This window comes from Seriola aureovittata, chromosome 18 (genome assembly GCF_021018895.1).
Source record: "Seriola aureovittata isolate HTS-2021-v1 ecotype China chromosome 18, ASM2101889v1, whole genome shotgun sequence".
Taxonomy (NCBI): Eukaryota; Metazoa; Chordata; class Actinopteri; order Carangiformes; family Carangidae; genus Seriola; species Seriola aureovittata.
In genome coordinates this window covers 17,249,135-17,266,809 of record NC_079381.1, presented here as the reverse complement: position 1 = coordinate 17,266,809, position 17,675 = coordinate 17,249,135, and the positions used below count along the sequence as shown (strand labels likewise).

General features: G+C 39.3%; 2 protein-coding genes across 2 annotated transcripts; one reads left to right on the top strand and one right to left on the bottom strand.

The window, feature by feature from the left end:
• Positions 1 to 335: 335 nt before the first annotated feature.
• LOC130186959 (serine/threonine-protein phosphatase with EF-hands 2-like) lies at positions 336 to 7,284 on the bottom strand. The gene is made up of 17 exons (XM_056404338.1): positions 6,972 to 7,284; positions 6,411 to 6,671; positions 6,038 to 6,165; positions 5,312 to 5,366; positions 4,958 to 5,133; positions 4,728 to 4,842; positions 4,577 to 4,623; positions 4,330 to 4,496; positions 4,144 to 4,180; positions 3,462 to 3,611; positions 2,984 to 3,337; positions 2,661 to 2,846; positions 2,332 to 2,474; positions 2,069 to 2,175; positions 1,797 to 1,960; positions 1,610 to 1,697; positions 336 to 1,349 (listed from the first exon to the last, which is right to left on the bottom strand). Exons 2-17 carry the CDS (start codon positions 6,487 to 6,489, stop codon positions 1,165 to 1,167), a joined length of 2,181 nt encoding a protein of 726 aa, XP_056260313.1. The 5' UTR covers positions 6,490 to 6,671; positions 6,972 to 7,284; the 3' UTR covers positions 336 to 1,164.
• Positions 7,285 to 11,017: 3,733 nt separating this feature from the next.
• Positions 11,018 to 15,201, top strand: gsdf (gonadal somatic cell derived factor). Its single transcript, XM_056404340.1, has 5 exons — positions 11,018 to 11,323; positions 11,949 to 12,106; positions 12,237 to 12,320; positions 12,429 to 12,559; positions 13,337 to 15,201. The coding sequence occupies exons 1-5, from the start codon at positions 11,202 to 11,204 to the stop codon at positions 13,478 to 13,480; spliced, it is 639 nt and encodes a 212-aa protein (XP_056260315.1). The 5' UTR covers positions 11,018 to 11,201; the 3' UTR covers positions 13,481 to 15,201.
• Positions 15,202 to 17,675: the final 2,474 nt, after the last annotated feature.

The following is a 17,675-nucleotide window of genomic DNA, read 5'->3' as shown; positions in this document are numbered from 1 at the left end:
GAAACATTTAACTTTTTTCCCCTGTCAATGCCTAATCATTCCAGCTCCACTTATGCTTATGATTCTCATACATACATTGTGTTCGCTTTTACAATCTGTTGGAATGCATTTTTAAAACGCTATTTTGAATTTTAATCCTTGATCAAATGTCTCTCAGGCCACATGATTGTGGGCCATTTGATCTTTACACAATTGAATACAAATTCCATTACGAAAAAATCACCCTAAATGAGTGTGTAATTTGTATGTCTCTCTTTTAAACACGTAAACACTTTGATTACAGTTCTGTAACATTGTTGGATTCATGCTGGAGAGTTGGGGGGGGGGGGGTAAAAATCAATGCAGCAGAACCAGATATGATTTTTAATTTAATTTAATTTTTTTTATTCCACACATTCTTCCTTCTGTCAAAACCTGGTACCTACATTACCCACACAGTACAACCTGACTACAGATGGTTCTGTGGAAGACTCTGTGTTTTTATAGCAGTAGTAGCTGATGTTGCGGACTACAGAGGTCAGGTAAGGTCACTTCTTTCTAACTCCACACCCCTTGTTTTTTTTTTCATTTTCAAAGCTTATAGACTTCAGACATAGTTGACAATGCATCAAACCACACATTTCATTGAGGTAATTTATCCAGTTTTGCACAGCTCCCTCTGGAGCTACAGAAGACTTCAAATAACTTTGTCACATATGCAGGGTACTCTCCAAGTGTGTAAACACACTGATGTGTCAGATCAGTGCAGTTCCTTTTAATTCCTAACTTGACTGGCTCCAGCATTGTCAACAGCTCACTCAGTATTAAAAGGAAAAGACAGCACCACATGTGTTTGAGGTTTTTTTTTTTTTAAACATAACTAAACAGGTGGTTATAAAATACACTTTACACTTCTTGAATAAACTTGAATGAAAAATTAATACTGTAAAAAAAAAAAAAAAAAAAAAAAAAAAGAAAGAAAAAGTCTACGAGGTAGAAAAGATTTAGTTTGTATCTTATAAACAATGATGCACTCTCAGTCCTCCCAGGTCATGTGGATGAAATACTACTGTTCATTCAAATTTCCACAGATGAGTGTCCAGGCGCATCTACTCAAGACAGTTCTTGGTGTTCTCTATGTAGCCAATCAGCAACTACAGCAGCTACAGTTCCTGGTCGGGGCTCTCAGGCATGTGCAGAGAGGTCTACCAGCCGGAACGCCTCCATGAACTCATTGATGTCGATGCTCCCGTCCTTGTTGAAGTCGATGCTCTGGGCCAGGTCTGCGATGGCCTCGTCGCTGATCTCTGTCTTGAGGTGAGAGCACAGGAGTTTCCATGTTTGACGAAACTCCTCGAAAGAGATCAAACCTGGTCAGTGACACGGGGGAACAAGCCGTCATTTTTAAACTGCTCAAACTTGTGGCAAAGAAAATCTATGTTGTGTCAAACGCTGCATGTTTTGTGGATTTATTTTCAGCTGGTTTTAAATTTCTATGTCAACCACTGATAGAAATACCTCTGTCTCTCTGACAAGTGGGGGTGTTATATTCCCGGCCGATGAAATAAATAGGGCAGAATGTATAGGTATGAAAAGGTAGAAAAAGAATTAGGCGAAGCTGCTTACTGACCAGAGTGATCTGTGTCTATGATTCGGAAGATAGTTTCCAGGTTGGAGTGGTTTTTGTACATAGTCTCTAGGATGCTGGTGTCGGATATCTGCAATGGGAAGGACGAATCCATTATGATTTTTCAACTCTTTGTGTGTCTCAGAGAGGGAGAGAAACAACACACTGAAGCTAGTGGGATAAGGCTGACCTCAAGTTTGGGCTCAGTGATTGAGAGCTCCTTTATCCACTGCTGGTAGTTGATCATGCCGTACTGGGTGCTGCTGACGAGCTGAGGGCGTAGCACCCTCCAGGGCAGACCCAGTTTCAGTACAGTCTCTGTGGCACTGGCCCAGTGCCTTAGACTGATCAGCCCTGAGACACAGACAGGAAGATACAGTGGGCTATAGACCAAATATTTACATTCAGACACTGCAACTAGAAGGTGATGAAATGGCACTTCTCTGTTGTAGATGAGTGTACCTGTGTTGTTAGGATCAAACTCCTGGAAGGCACTGATGAGATCTGACTTATGTACAAACAGTTGTTCCCTCAGAGCTCGAAGAGCTGATCTCTCCGTCCACCCAACACTGGCAAAGACCAGGTAGAGAAAAAAAAAATGTATCAAAAGTATCATTCTTCGCACAAAGCTTTTTGTTTCCCCCTAAATTACTTAATTAAAAGTGTTTAAAAGCTCTATAACTTGTTTTCTGATATCTTAAATGAGCCTTTTTTACATTAGTTACCTTTGTCTCAGAGTGAGCTCTCTGCTCGTCTGACTGGCCTGATACTGAATGAAGTGTGGGACCAGATCAGGGCCCATTCTGATGTATGCTCCTCTGTTGCTGCCCACCTCATAGTAGTTAGACGCTGAAAATATAGTCAGCACCTGAATGCAGCAGGAGACAGTTGGTAAATTCTCTAAAACTAAAAGCTCACAGACTGAATTAAACGAGAGGATTCATGCTCCTACAGTGTTCTCAACACTACAAGTACTTGTTTCCATATTCAGTATTCCACCTTAAACTCTACTTTCCCTCCTAAACCTGTGCCTTATGTGACTCTTTGTGTTCACCCTGCGGTTGTGGCAGAACTCATAGCCGTCCTGTTTGCACTCATGGGAGCGGATGAGCAGCTGCAGGTTGTGTCTTCCTAACACCTCTTCAGTGACATCTGGACCCCAGTAGCAGCCTCCACCTCGCACCTCATTGGGAATGCAGCCATTTTGGGGCATGGGGTCACTCCACAACATATCCACTATCTGGGTAGATAAATCAGTTATAGTAAAAAACATTCTGTAACAGCTAACAAAAGACCAAATAGCAAAGTCACAAAATATTAAAATGCGTGCCAAAACAACAACAACTGCTGAGATCCAGTTTCTTTTCCAACACTCACCTGTTTCCACTCATGCTCATCTGTCTCCACTGTCTCTCCAGGCTCCGGGTCTGAGTCAGAGTCAGACTTCTGCAGCTCTCCATAGGACTGGTCAAACCCAGCCAGCCTGCGCCTCCTCTTTAGCTCCTCTTCCACTGACCAGTTGAGTTGACTGCTCGTGGGCAGGTTGTGCAGCGAGCGGCGTGGGAGGTTGTGCCTTTGAGCCGGTGCCGAGCTTTGGTAAGTCAGAGAACACACTCGACGGCGGCCTTCCACGGGTCCACAGGACTCCTGGTTATCGTTGTTCATTGTCTGAGTCTTGCTGCCGTTGACTGCATGATGGGTCGGCTTAGGAGGCCTGAGGGCCGACACGTACTGCACACATTCAAAGACACACAGCTTAAATACACATACACATCCACTTTGGATATTTTATGATCATATTTCTAGATTTTGCACAAAATTCATTCATTTAATTGATGCTGAACGCCCCTCTTACTCTGTGTCTGTCAACTCGGGCTAGCGTGTCGAGGTCTGTCCTGTCAGAGATCCCTCCGTGCACAATCAGCACCTTGTGATCGATCACTGTGGCCAGAGGCAGCCAGCTGAAGATCTTCTGGAGAAGCTTTAGGATCTTCTTGCCGTGCAGCTGCAGACCAAGTCAAGCTCATGATTACTTACATGCAATTGGATGGATTATTATAATGGACTCCATATCTTATTCATGTGGGCAATTTTTAGCCACGCTAATTGTGTTGCTCTATGGATGTTTGTCTGTTGCTCCACCACTTTGGTGCAGACTGAAATATCTTATAATAATTATTGGATGGATTGCCCTTTGGATGGATTGCAATTTGATTTTGATCATTTGCTGATAGTGATAAAAATACTGAATATCCTTTAATCCTCAGTCATTGGTGCCAATTAAATAACACGTGCTCGCACCATAACACCCATGATGGGAGTCACACATGTTGTGCTGATAATACTTATTTTATTTCTACTTAAGTTGTACTATTTTGAATGAATAACCTTTATTTATAATGGCCTACTTTTCAATTGGAGTATTGCTTCTTTTACTTTGTTAATGGATACGAATACTTCTTCAACCGCTGAGGATACATTTGGCTGAGACCTATATACTGTAATACTAAGGTCAGAGCAAAACACACAAGACCTACCCTGTATTTTCCCAGAACTTCTTTAGTGAAACCATATCTGGAGAAGACACCCAATGAATAAGCAGATTAGTTTACACATCAGCTGTAGGTTGCATTCAGCCGTATATGAAAAACAACAGGCAGAACAAAACAAGGCGTGTAAAAATAAGAAAGCAGCGTGCATACTGTGAGCCAGGCCGAGTGTACCTCAAATTAACAATGTGGTCCTCGTGGTTCCCTCTGTTCAGATGGACGTCATTGGGATAGACCAGCAGGAACCCAAACAGGATGAGCAGGATCTCTAAGGAGTTTTTGCCACGATCCACAAAATCTCCATTGAAGACGTACGGTTTCTCCGAGGATGGCAAACCATTCTGGACAGATTTAAGTTCCAGGTATTAATTAACACAAACGTCACTCACTGATGACATGTTGATTTGCATGTTGCGAATACCTTATAGAATATCATCAGCAGGTCTTCAAGGTGCCCATGTAGGTCTCCTGGGTAGGAATAAGTAATGCGTTTATGTTCGTGGCAATGAAAAGAATGTATGAGAAAATATCAGAGCAAAATATGTCCAGGAAAGGTCCTGCTGTTTGTGTACCGCATATGGTAATCTCCTTTGTATGGCAGGTGGAGACATGATTGATATTTTTAAGAATTCTTAGACATCTCCAAGTCTCTCCAAGAAGCTGCAGGACGTATCGAGCATGGAGCTGCTACTGGGAAAAACAAACACATATGAATAAAGAGTGCTGAGGAAAACGTCAACCATTAGAAACTTGTCTGCTTTTGTATCTGCAGTGAGAGTGCTTCATGTGCTTGTGTGCCTACTTGTTTGTGCTTGAAGGCCTCCACCAGCTTTGACACCCCACAGAAGGTCATAGGGAAGGTCAGATGAGGGCCGGTGTAGCCGTCAGGTACCTCAATGCTCTTGTAGCAAAAATATCTCTCCCACTCCGAGTCACGACAGATTTCATTCTCCCGAAAGATGTGCGATATTAGGTTTCCTGCATTAATGCCAGAGAGGGAAAACAAAAGGGAAGTGGAGCAGTGCGGTAAGGGAAAGCCACTCTACGTTTCTCAGCAGGGGGTGGAGCGGGTGAGCTCAGATTATGTCACTGTCAGTAATCTAATGAAATCTACAAGTCAGTGAATTAAAACAGAAGTTGCCAGTCATTGTCTTACTTTCACTGCTGGCTGGGGTGAAGTGATCCATCAGGAAGCCAAAAAAACTGTAGAGCTGCAGGAAGAGAAAGGAGAATTTGAAAATCAAGGTTAATTCACAGCGTCAACCAAATATCCATACAAGTCTACAACCATGCTGGCAGCTCATGTATATACGACAACGTGATCATGTTGATGTTAACATTTGATAATGAAAAAATATCCAAAATATGCTGGAGTACAATTTCACATCCTGAAATCACTTCTTTAGCGACTACGCAAAGCTCACATTACAATGTAAGACCAAGAAAAGCAGCAAAGTTTCACATTTGAGAACCTGGACTGAAATTAATTTTCTTTTGATCAAGTAATTAGTCAGTTGATCAATCATTTTTAGCTAGAGGAAAGGTCAAAGGATTACCAAAGATATTACAATACATCGTCTGTGGTCCATGAATGTTTGTACCGAATTTCATGGCAATCTCTCCAAGAACTGTCAACCAGCTCGTGGCTTTAGAGGAAAACTGAGAGACTTGTTTGAAGTTATCACCTGGGAACCGTGAATGTGTGTACAAAATTCTGAGCCAATTTTGAGATATTTCACGGAATAAGTGAAACATTTCACTTTCAACCACATGTCAACTTGATGGTGATGCTACAGGAGAAGTCAGGGGCTCACCAAAGTCATTATTATTCATCCTCTTGGGACCATGAATGTCTGTCCATCCCAAAACTATTTAACCTCACCTTAATCTGGTCTTGCTCTCCTGCATACTCAATAGATTGGAAGATGTTCCACGTGCACCTGCGTCTCATCTCCAGCCGGGCCACGTACTGACGGTACCAGCGCTGGATCAACAGAGCCGCTCTGATTGCTGAGAATGAGAATGAGGAGAGAAAGAGAAACTGCTGAGGTAATTTTCCTCTTTCACGACCAGCACATTCATTCACTGTGTCAGATCTAGACTGAAAGACTCACCAGTGGCAGCTTCACAGAGTGTGCAAAAATTGAGAAGAGATTGCAAAAGTTATTTTAGCTAATTGAGACTTTTTTTTCTCCAATAGATTTTAACTCAAGTTGTTAAGTGTAAAGACACGATGGAATAAAACAGATATTTACCTGGAACTGAGATGCTCACTAAAAATGACAAAAAAAAAGATAATGACAGACATTGAATTACTGCAATAATTTGGAACATTTCTTTTTAAAAGTTTGACTATTCACTAAAGGGATTTTGATAAAAGGCCGCACCTCTGTCACATTTCTTCAGCTGTGGTTCTGACTTTCCCATGCCACATCCCATGACCCTTTGCTGTTTTCACTGAGACCAAGATACTTTCATGTTTGAGTCCGAGATATTTGACTTTGTGTTTTGCAGCCCTGCAATAATGCAATAATAGATCTCTATATACAACATAACACATTTTCCTATTATTTTAATCAATTTCACTACACTTTTTGATGTTAGAAAAAAGGTTGATTATAAATAATATATAATATATCATAAACAACAACATACACAAATTAAAATGATTTGGAGAAATAATTCTTATAACTTGTAATTACTGGATCTTTTACAATATAATTGCAAAAGTATGGATAGAATAAGAACTCCACTCAACCAAAACAGAACAATCCATAGCCAAATAAAAGCTCTGGATTGGCCCAAAGTAACCTTACCTGGCCACGCTACCTTTTTTTCATCACCTCTTCTCACTTCCTCAGCATCTTTAAAGACACCTTGTCATTTTTTTTCCTACAAATTTTACAGCCACACATTATCTCTCAGACGTTTCCATCTCCCAGGCACAGCAGCAAATGTCCCAGTGTCTGTAATGTTAGAACTGGATGTCCGTTTTTCTGCAGCCACACTCTAAATAATCACAAGCACACACCGACAAAGGGCTTGTGAACAGCAGAGCCAAGTGTCTTGGACAGACCTTGTGATCACTTAAACAAAACAAGATGCAAGTGGATTAGGTTAAACCCTTACTACGGGCGGCATCTACGCTGAATCAACGGATGAGGGCTCTGATAAAGGGCAGCAACTGTTTATGAAAGGAGGTTCTGGCCTCGGCTCAAGTCCTGACTGATATGACAGCTATTACCGTCAATATACTCTCGCTGTTTCCATTAACAATTAACTCACCACCGGTAAATCTGACCTCAATAAATGCAGATATATTTCTAAATTAAAGTACAGGTTCAGTAACAGAGAAAATTATTTAAAAACACTTACCTAATATTATGTGCAGAGGTTGTTCATTTGACCCATTTGGCTCGATGTACTGTATCTTTAGCTTCAGATGTTTTTGAACATATGACAGTCACTATTATTGATGTGTCTCTGCAGATGGTGGACATAATTATATATCCACAAAAAAAAAACAGTGGGGAAAAAAGGCATCCCAAGTAGATCAGTGATAATATTCAGAAAAAAGGAGGGGAGCCGTTGAACGCAAGAAGTGAGCTTGAAATGACTGTATTTGTGCTCATATTGGGGCATATAAAAACATCAAGAAATATAAGACATTTATACGCAAATATTTTATGAAGACAAGCAAGAAATGCACTATAAAAGTTATACATAGAAACGAATATCATCTTGTGTTTCTTTTAAATTATTTATTTATATACTATTTAAATAATTAGCAGGGCATTCAGAGAACACAGACCTCTGCCATGGTCAACATCAAACATCATACCCCAGACTGCTGAGAAAAACATCTGATATCTTTCTTATGGTTTTGACAAAAACAAAAGATTATATGCTTAAGAAAGGAAGTATTCTTTGCAGGACTATGGGAATTACATTGTGTGCAGACATGCATTTTAAAATGTATCTCTATAGTAATGTTTTTCCTACAGGTGAATTTCAATCCTGTTACATTACAGTCCATATTAGATTAAACATTGATGAAAAGTAACCAGCTGTCAATGAGCCTGTAAAACTCCCTTCTTTTTTTTTTTTCCTGTGTTGAAATACATTTCAAGAATGTCATCTCTGTTGTCTGCTTGTGGAACATCTGCATCATGCATCCTCCACAATCCTTCATCTGTGTATAAAAGCTCTTTGTGAATCCCAGCCAGGAGGAGTGTGACTCCCAGCAGCACTACAAGAAAGAAATGGTGGGAGACGTCTGATACTCAAGGACTGTGTTCATTCATGCGTGGTTAGAGGAAGTCTAAAGCTGCAGTATCCCACAGTGACCTCAGGTGTGTCTGTCTGTGCACATTTCTGTGTGTTTATTTATGTTAGCGTCAGAAAATCCCATGAAAAGTCAGAAACCAACAATGCATTAATCACTCTCTCAATTTTTTAATTTTTTAATTTTTTTTTTTGCAACTTTTTTTAATTTTTCTTTGGTACTCGACCCAAAGTGATTTGTTCCCACTGAAAATGCACATCTTCAAAAAAATCGCTAATATATACTTTCATTAAAAAACATTCCTAAAAAAAAAAACATTGGACACTGTAGTTTTTAGGAAACTTTACCCAAACATGAGTACACAGTGTTTGTTGGGGACTATTTTAAGCAGTGGATGAATGGAATTTGGTGCAATAGTGAGTATTTACAGCAGCAGGACAATGCCCACATTCATCATAATGAAGGAACACTGAAACAATGTGGCTCACTAGCTGTGGTGGAATGTAACTAAGTACATTTACTCCAAGGCTGTACTTAGGTACAACTTTAAGGTACATGTACTTTACTTGACTATAACCATTAAACAAAAAAACTGCAATTAGAACAAAGTCCAAATACACTTTTTACAAACGTGTCATTTTTTCCTATCCTCATTAATCATCTCACAACTGCTGGACTAAACTACTGAACTGTATGTAAAATATAGCTCCACCTCAACCAGCTACAACAGTAAAATGCTACTTACCTATTGCTGTATGAACAATCTAATGATGTATTTTTGTTACACCAATTATTTCACCAATGAAACACCAAAAAAACAAAACAATCTTACATCTGTAGAGTTATGGTTTGCATGTCTGGAAATACTCCAGCATTGAGAAGTTGAGATCTGACAATAACCTAATGTGATGGAGATCTTCACACAGTTGTTGAGACCTGTTAAACATCTTTGGCAAGATCTCATCACATATTTGTGTTAAGATGCCCAGATAGGTTTTTAAGTACACAAAGTGCTTTGGGGTCATGAAAGAAGAAGTATTCACTTCTTTAAAAGTACCAACACACTAATGACTGACTGGACTGCATCTTTTTTAATTTGTTGGAAACAAATGGAAACGGATGCAGGACAATGGATGGAAACATCTACAATATACATGTCCTATTCACTCTCTATCTGCAGACTTAATGCAGAGTACGCTGATGGACTAATGCATGGACTAAGAAATGCAGTTTTACTTCCTGCAGGTCTGCCTCTCAGATATAAGATGCAAACCTACAGTAATGAACATGATCTTCACTTCAGAATCATCCTGTTATTTTATATTAGCTGCAAAAGACAGTATTGCAAATCTTATATCAGTTTCTGCACTGTTTGTGAATTATTGTTTACTGTCTCTTAGTTTAGGTCTCAGGGAGAGGAGAGGGAGAGGAGAGGGCAACTCAGGACTTGAAGTTACCATTCCTTGCATGTCTCTGATCCTCCCTTGCACAACTGTTACACTGCCAAATATTTTTTTGCTCTGCGCTTTCAGATATTAGCATCACCTGCAGCACTCATTATTGCTTTCCTTTGTGTTACATTTCTTCACTTCACGGGTCCTGTCCTTGAATGACAACTGTAGGGGAACTATTGTTATAATGTCTATCAGGGGAGATTTCTGCCTTTCATGTCAGGCCAAAAAATGGGAGTTGTAATAGAAACTGATAACTACCCACATGCAGAAAATAATGGACAGCTTATTTTTTTTAATGTTATCTACTAGTGAAGTCTCTGATGCTTCAGAGGCTGTCAGATGCTTCTGGTTCCTGCTTTTGTGGCCTGTGGCCCCTCTGAATGCTGGTTAGGGCCTGTTAGAGGGTCAAACATTGTTCAAACCCAAACAGCTTCATTTTGATATCTAGAGGAGATCCTAAAGTTTCCAAACATACCAAATATGTCAGGGTAGATTTTGAAGGAAGTTGCATAAAACAATGCACAAGACATCTAGAATAGTTTTATTTAATGGAACGGTGCAGCACACAAATCTTGGTTTTGAATATTTCACGCAGATTAAACCATAATGTGCCGATGTGAAGCAGGAACAAGTTAAGACGTATATATGAGGATATACACCAATCAGCCACAAAATAAAACATGTGACTGTTTTTATTGGTGTGGCTGATTGGTGTATATCTGTGACCTGTTTTAAGAGTTCATTCTGAACCATTAGTAATTTGATTTAAAACTTTGTAGTTTCAGTTATTTTCCACACCTTAATGGCTTGACTCAAATATACACAGAAAAGTCACAATATTAAAACCAATCACCTGTTTTAATGTTATGGCTGATCGGCACATAAGATACTGGTGGTGAGAAGTAAAATGATTTTAGCAACCTTAAAGCTTCAGTACATAAAGGGCATGTTGTGATCTGTTGTGAACTGTGATGTATCATAGTATGTCGTAATGTGGTATGCTTATATATCATACTGTTTTCTCACCTCTCAATCTTGGCTGTTTGCCGTACGCTGGATCATCCTCCTCTTACTCTCTCACACGGAACAGGGGAGAAGACAACAATGTTAAGTATCTCAAGGCCAAGCTGGGGTACAGGAAGATAAAAACCCAGGTTCCCAGGCCCTGACAAACAATACCTAGGACAGCATCCCTGTCTCGTGACTCCTTAATCCTCCACCCACCAGACGCACAGAACCAACAGCAGCCTTTTCGTCTGACTCGAATCCAGTTCATCCAAGTAGCTAGACCATCTGGCTCATCCACCATGTCCTTTGCATTCATCGCCATGACGATGCTTCTGGGCTCTTCAGTGGTGGTTGCATTTGTCTTGCAGCCAACCAAGGAAGAGCCAGCAACCTCTGCTAATTCTCCTCTTTCCAATCACAGGTCAGTATCAAACTTGATAACACACAAGCCTGTATTGGCAGATTATATCACTTGTGTGTGCCAGTGCAGTGTTTTGCTTTTCTTAGTAGTGGCATTTCTTTGTAAGCAAGGAACATTTAAAACCTTCTTTTTCAATATTGTCCAAAATAATTGTGAAATATATATTGTGTATATTTTTTAAATAGCCTCACTGCAGTTGACGTGTCTATCAGATTGCATATTAAGACATCTGTGTGGATGCGTGTGTGCTGAGGCCCTTTCACATGAGTTACAGAGATATACTAGATTCTGTTGGTGATCCACAGTCAAATTGTACGTTTGGTTTTCTAAGAAAAATGTGCAGAGATGTAACACACTGCTCAGAAACGTTATCATTTAACACAAGACTTCTCTCTTTTGACTTGGCCAACATCTCTAAGCTGTTCCCACAGGTCATTGAGGATAGTGAGAGAGTGTGTGTTGTTGAGATTTAACATCTGTATTGGAACAGATAACTAACTAATGCACCTTGTGTTTTGATTGTAATGTTCACACAGATAAGTTTACTTGGTTTTTGTAAAATGTCCAGGATTTCTGTGTAATCATTGATGTTATATTTCAATATAATTCTGTATGTGATGTTCAGGTGCCATGCTGAGTCGCTGCAGTCCATCAGGAAGGGTCTCCTCAGAGCTCTCAACTTGCAGGCTGAGCCATGGCTGCCTGCTGGTGGGCTGGACACTGTCAGAGAGAAATGGCAGAGCAGCTTCAGCACCGTTTCTCACAGAGCCAAACACACTGCAGGTTAGTGGAATTCTAAATTCCTAGAAACTGCTGCAGATCCAACATTTTCCAGCCTGAGAACCCTTTGTCAAGTCCGGCCAAAAGTCTAAATCAATCTTCTGTTACTGTTTCTTTTTCCATGTTATTCCAGCTGCAGCAGTCTCTGTGTCACCTGATGGGGGAAACAGTACAACCCTGAAGTGCTGCTCCATTGCCTCTGAGATCTTCATGGAAGGTACGCAGCAATGTGTGAAGATATTCTTTGTGTAGTTTATGTGCATCCATTCTTACATTCACTTATACATGAAAAATATAGTAAATATACATTCAAATTTTTTGCTAGATCTGGTCTGGGACAACTGGGTGATCCATCCTTCCAGCCTCACCATCGTTCAGTGTGCACTCTGCAACCCTGACCTGAACCCTGTGGGATGTCCACTGTCCCACACCAATGTGCACGATGCTGACTCTCAGGTATAATTAACAAAGACATTTAAATAGTGACATCACATGTCTGCGAACCCCAATTATTTTATATTGTACTGATACTAGTGGAGTAGGTGCATGAAGTTGCATTAAATAGAAATACTTGGTTACTTTCCACCACTCTGGCTGAATTTCAGTGGAGTTACCAGCAGCAGGTAGCATAGAGGTGAAAGAGCTGATGATAAATACGCTTAGTTTTCTCCTTCTCACTGCCAACATAAATTCACTTTTCCAAATACAAAGCCAAGGCACTTCCCAGAATTGGTCAACAAGAAAACCGAGATGTGCTGCAGAACTGTATTATGGAAACAAGATGGTATAATAACTGTATGACTAAAACGTAAGGATTCCCTGTGGGTATAAAGGGCTCATTTTGCACCTGTAATTCAGACTTTACTGTGAACTGTGAAGGAGTTCATCCATATGTTATTAAGTGTATGGAGTTTTATGAAAGTTTTGCTTAACAGTACATAAAATAATAATAATCTGTTAATACATCTATGCAGCACAAAAATTATTCTTATTTTCTTTGTTTTTTAAGTATCATGCAACAAATGTTTGCCTTTTCCTTTTTGCAGTCAGTGTAAATGTCTATTACTTCATGTTCACTAAAAGTTGGTGTCAATAAACTGAACTATATATCTTAGAAGAAAAAATAAATAAATTCAGTTCAGTCATTTGTTCAGTCTTGTGGGTCAGTTTCTGCAATGTCAGGATCAAAGTCTGTTACCATGCCTGACTCCTCCTCTCTTTGTCGCTCCGCAGGTGCCATGTTGTCAGCCCAACTCCCAGGAAGCGGTGCCTGTCGTCTACATGGATGAGTCCAGCACCGTCGTCATGTCCTCTGTGCAGCTGACCCGCAGCTGCGGCTGTGGACCTGGAGACATCCCGCAGCCCAGCAGAGAGTAACGTTTGTTTTATCACCCTGAGTATGTGACATCTGTGAGCCACCTGGCACACAAACAAAAACACAAACTTCAGAAAAAGTAGATAATATCATTATATGCAGGCCTATCTTCTCTCACAAACAGATGCTGCTTCTGTAGACTATTTCTCTTGGCTTTTAGGTGTGTTATCTTAGATCATTACAATGTGTATTCAACACTGAGCGTGGGAACCTAAGCAAAGGCTCAATTTTGCATTCCTGTTTCTCTATTGTAACCACAAAGAATAATACAAGTGGCAGCACAGATTTGTTGAAGCGACCAAGCATAAAAACTGATCAATTATTAGCATTATTTCTTTCTTTATCTTTGTTTTTATGGGATCAATCACACATTATAATCTATAATCTCAAATCACAATCTACATTTGTGTGCTATTGCTTTTAAACAGCTACCAAAAAAGTTTGCGTAGATTTCGCAGGGCGACCAAAAAAGAAAAATGCAGTTCTGTCAATAAATCCAAGTATTTCTGCAGCAACAAGCCTTGGAAGCAGCAAAGTGACTTGCTGCCAGTTTATCTTTAAATAAATCTCATGAGGACAGAGCGCTATTTATAGTTACTTAGTAACTGTTACTAAGTGTTCCCTCCAAAAATGTGAGACTGCCCAGAGCCAAAACCTCTCACAGGCCAGTTGTCTTTTTTCTGATCTGTGAAATGACTGTTTCCTCTTATGGAAAAAGAATTCACTTTAATCCTGATGGGCAAAATGAGGCCACAAAAATGTCTTTAATGTGGTAAAATTTTAATGAATGCCTATTTTGGAGGGAGAAGATTGTGTTCATCAGCTAAAACTACCTGCACCTAAAAGGTAATATCAACTTCTCCTGGGTATCAACAACATCTGTTCTGTGTTTTTCCACAACCGTCGATTGGCCTGGCTCCATTTTCATGTTTCAACCAGCAGAAAAGATAAACGGGACACTGCTGCCCTGCAAACACAAAAAACTCGACAAAACATTGTTTGGTATCATGTTGCAGGCTAAAAAAAATGAAATTAATCATAATTACAACAAAGTGTAAAAAATAAATCAATAAAAAATCATAGTACTTACTCCCTACATATTTTGTTATATCACATTGTATTGCTTTGCAGCCAGTAAATTCATTTGATTAAAGAACTAAATAGAAAGATCAAAGCCTGGCAGACAAAATATAATCTGAATGAAATGGTGTCTAAATTGTAATTTTAAAACAACGACCAAAAAATGGCCAGTTGATTTTACTCTAATTTTTTAGATTCAGATTTTTACTTTTAGAGCATTTCAGTGTCTGTTCTATTATTTTTAATTAGACCATGTATTAATCCAAAACATTTTCTTACACATAATGTGTGATTTATTTTTAACAGCAAAGTTTTTCTTTTTTCTTTTCTGTGTCTCTAAGCATGACTTATTATCAGTTACAGTTTTTTATTTTTCAACAATCATTGTGTCTGTTGTTTGGTTGTATGCTCACACTCACTTTACCAAGTTTACCTCACTATTATTATTATATATCCAGTATTTTTTAGCAAGTGGAACAAAACACAGCAGAGATATATCAGCTGAACTTCATCAATACACTTCTGCAAATGTAGAATGTTTTATTTCGCTTATGACACTGATTTACCATCTTAATCATTTGTACAAATTCAAAACAAAGTTTTTTCATGCTCACAATTTTTGAATAAAGATGAATGAAATATATACTATTGTGTTTTGGGAAGTTTTATTTTGGACAAAGGTTGGTATGATAAAAAGGATTTTGTTAGAGCCGTTCCTTATGACAGTTTTTCAGGATTTGATGCCTGCCACACAGTGACATGCTAACTCTAGAGGGAGGAAAATAGCAGACGAAGAAATGTTGGCACTGTACTCCAGAAAACCAGGCGCTGGTCAGGAGGAAGAGCAACATGTTCTGACAAGCCTTCATCGTTTTTGCTGTGCATATATTTGCACTCAGGGCTTTTAGAAATCTTTTCGTGGCTGCAGTGGAGCTTTAACTGATAATTCTGAGGTTGCGCAAGAAATATATTTATCCTGGACTACATTAAAGCAACAGCTCTACAAGAGGACAGCAAGATTGGGGCCTACAGCTCAGCATTGCCAGAAATTTGATGTTTTATTGATACTGAACAGAATGTTAAAATATTTCACTGTGTGGATGTCTTTTGGTGTTCTGCCCCAACTCCTGCTGGCTGTAGGGGCAGCTGAATGTTCAGAGAAGAAAACGTTGCTGAGGCTGAAACCAATCGCCAGCATGGTGACACAGCTGACTGACTGTTTAATGGACTGCACTGGGATGACGTTCATCAGAAAGCTGCAACTGCAGGACCAGCATAATATACGGCTTACAGACTCCACAGAAGGTAAGGAGTAACAGTGGCGTTTTCAGCTCAAGGAGGCTTTGTTGCAAAATGAAATCTCTCAGGCTGTGCTTGTTCTAAAAATAATACCTGAACTAAATGCTGAAACATCAGTGGTGAAAACTGTTGCTTCTATTATGCCAAATCCATCACTGATTGACCGACAATGACCTGTTTTATGTAATGCTGTCTATTCAATGATAAGCTGTGTATAGGCCTTCCTAAACTAGTTTCTCTTCCCAGGAGACCTTGGGGAATACTGTTGGTCTACGGAGCTCAAGTGCACCATTGGGGAGAGCTTTCAGCATGCCTATGTGGTGTTGCCTGTGAATATATCTGTTGGACATGAGCAACTGGAAGTGAAAGCCACTGTCCCCACTGCCAGCACACTGCACGTGCACAACAGCCCGACCACAATCGCAGAGAGCTGCGGCCTCCGTTACGACGTCACAGAGCAATTCAGCACACAGAATTCAGGGATGTCATTCTGTGTTCAGGTTGTCTCCCAGGAAGACGTCCTGGGGGACAGTGTTCTTAAATGTCCTCCCTATCTGGTCACCTTCTGGCAGAGAAATCCAAATCAGTCCAACCAACAAGGTGGTGGATAAAATATCAGAGGTGGAATAAGTATTCAGACCTTTTACTTAAGAACAAGTACAACTACCATTCTAAAAATACTTCATTACAAATAAAAGTCCTGCATTAAAATTTTACTTCAGTAAACAAATGTAAGTATAATCAGGAAAATGTACTTAAAGTACAACAGGTAAAAGTACTCACTGAAGAAAAATGGCTTCTGTGACTGTTATACTAACACATATTATATCTTCAGATTATTATTACTCATGCATTAATGAGAAGCAGGGGGCATTTACAGTTGTTCATTGAGGTGAGGCTCATTTTTAATGATCCACTAATCACCTAATTATTTTCTCAATTCATTGATTCATTGTTTGGTTTGTTAAAATTCTGAAAATAGTGAGAAAAAGCCCATCACAACTTTTGGTTGCAAAAATCTTAATTTGTAAAGTAAGTATAGCTGTCAGGTAAATGTACCGGGGTAAAAGCATAACATTTCCCTCTGAAATGTAGTGGAGTAGAAGTATAAAGTTCTCATGTACAAATACTTTAAATTTTTCTTTAAAGCACTTGAGTAAATGTACTTAATTGTATTCCACCACTGTAGTATAGTGGTTGTCAGTGAGGTTGAGTCAACACAGTTTATATAACTTGTTACCACATTTAAAGCTGCATCTGAATGTGTAAGTCCTGCTTATATTATAATCATAATACATACAATAGTGTGTAACTAATTCACGATTATTTACCACGGGCTTGCACAGTTATTGTTGAGTTAATGTACATGCAAAAGTTCTCTATCAAATGAAGAGTATAGATATTACATGTCGATGGTTGTAAGTGTTTATGGCAATATCAAAACATTTATTTTCCTTTTACACTCACATGTTAAAGTGCTCGACTATTTGAAGAGTGATAAAAGATATCATCACTATTACTAATGCAAAGCCAGATCTCATTATACTGAAATCAATACAGAATAAGCATAAACGCTGTGCGCCACTTAAACTGCAAACCTTATGGACAAATTTGTTTGGACAAATTGTGCTGGGATTGTTGGGGATACACAGTGATATTATATTTAGAATTCTACTACAATATACTATATATACAGTGTTCATCCTGTTTGTGTTTGTCTGTCTGATTACGGTACATAGTATGTCAGTATGTATTCATCTGTTTGTTATGTAATGTGAAGTTTCCTTTATTTACCGAAAACAAAATTCACCTGCCACT

Bases quoted from the DNA above. Each gene is read 5' to 3' on its own strand.
- LOC130186959 (XM_056404338.1), bottom strand. From the start codon at position 6,489: ATGTTCCAAATTATTGCAGTAATTCAATGTCTGTCATTATCTTTTTTT. The intron at 5,367-6,037 runs GTGAGGTTAAAT...CTCTTCCTGCAG, and splicing joins GAGAGCAAGACCAGATTAAG to CTCTACAGTTTTTTTGGCTT. The intron at 4,181-4,329 runs GTACACTCGGCC...TGTCTTCTCCAG, and splicing joins GACCACATTGTTAATTTGAG to ATATGGTTTCACTAAAGAAG.
- gsdf (XM_056404340.1), top strand. From the start codon at position 11,202: ATGTCCTTTGCATTCATCGCCATGACGATGCTTCTGGGCTCTTCAGTG. The intron at 12,107-12,236 runs GTTAGTGGAATT...ATGTTATTCCAG, and splicing joins CAGAGCCAAACACACTGCAG to CTGCAGCAGTCTCTGTGTCA. The intron at 12,560-13,336 runs GTATAATTAACA...GTCGCTCCGCAG, and splicing joins TGCACGATGCTGACTCTCAG to GTGCCATGTTGTCAGCCCAA.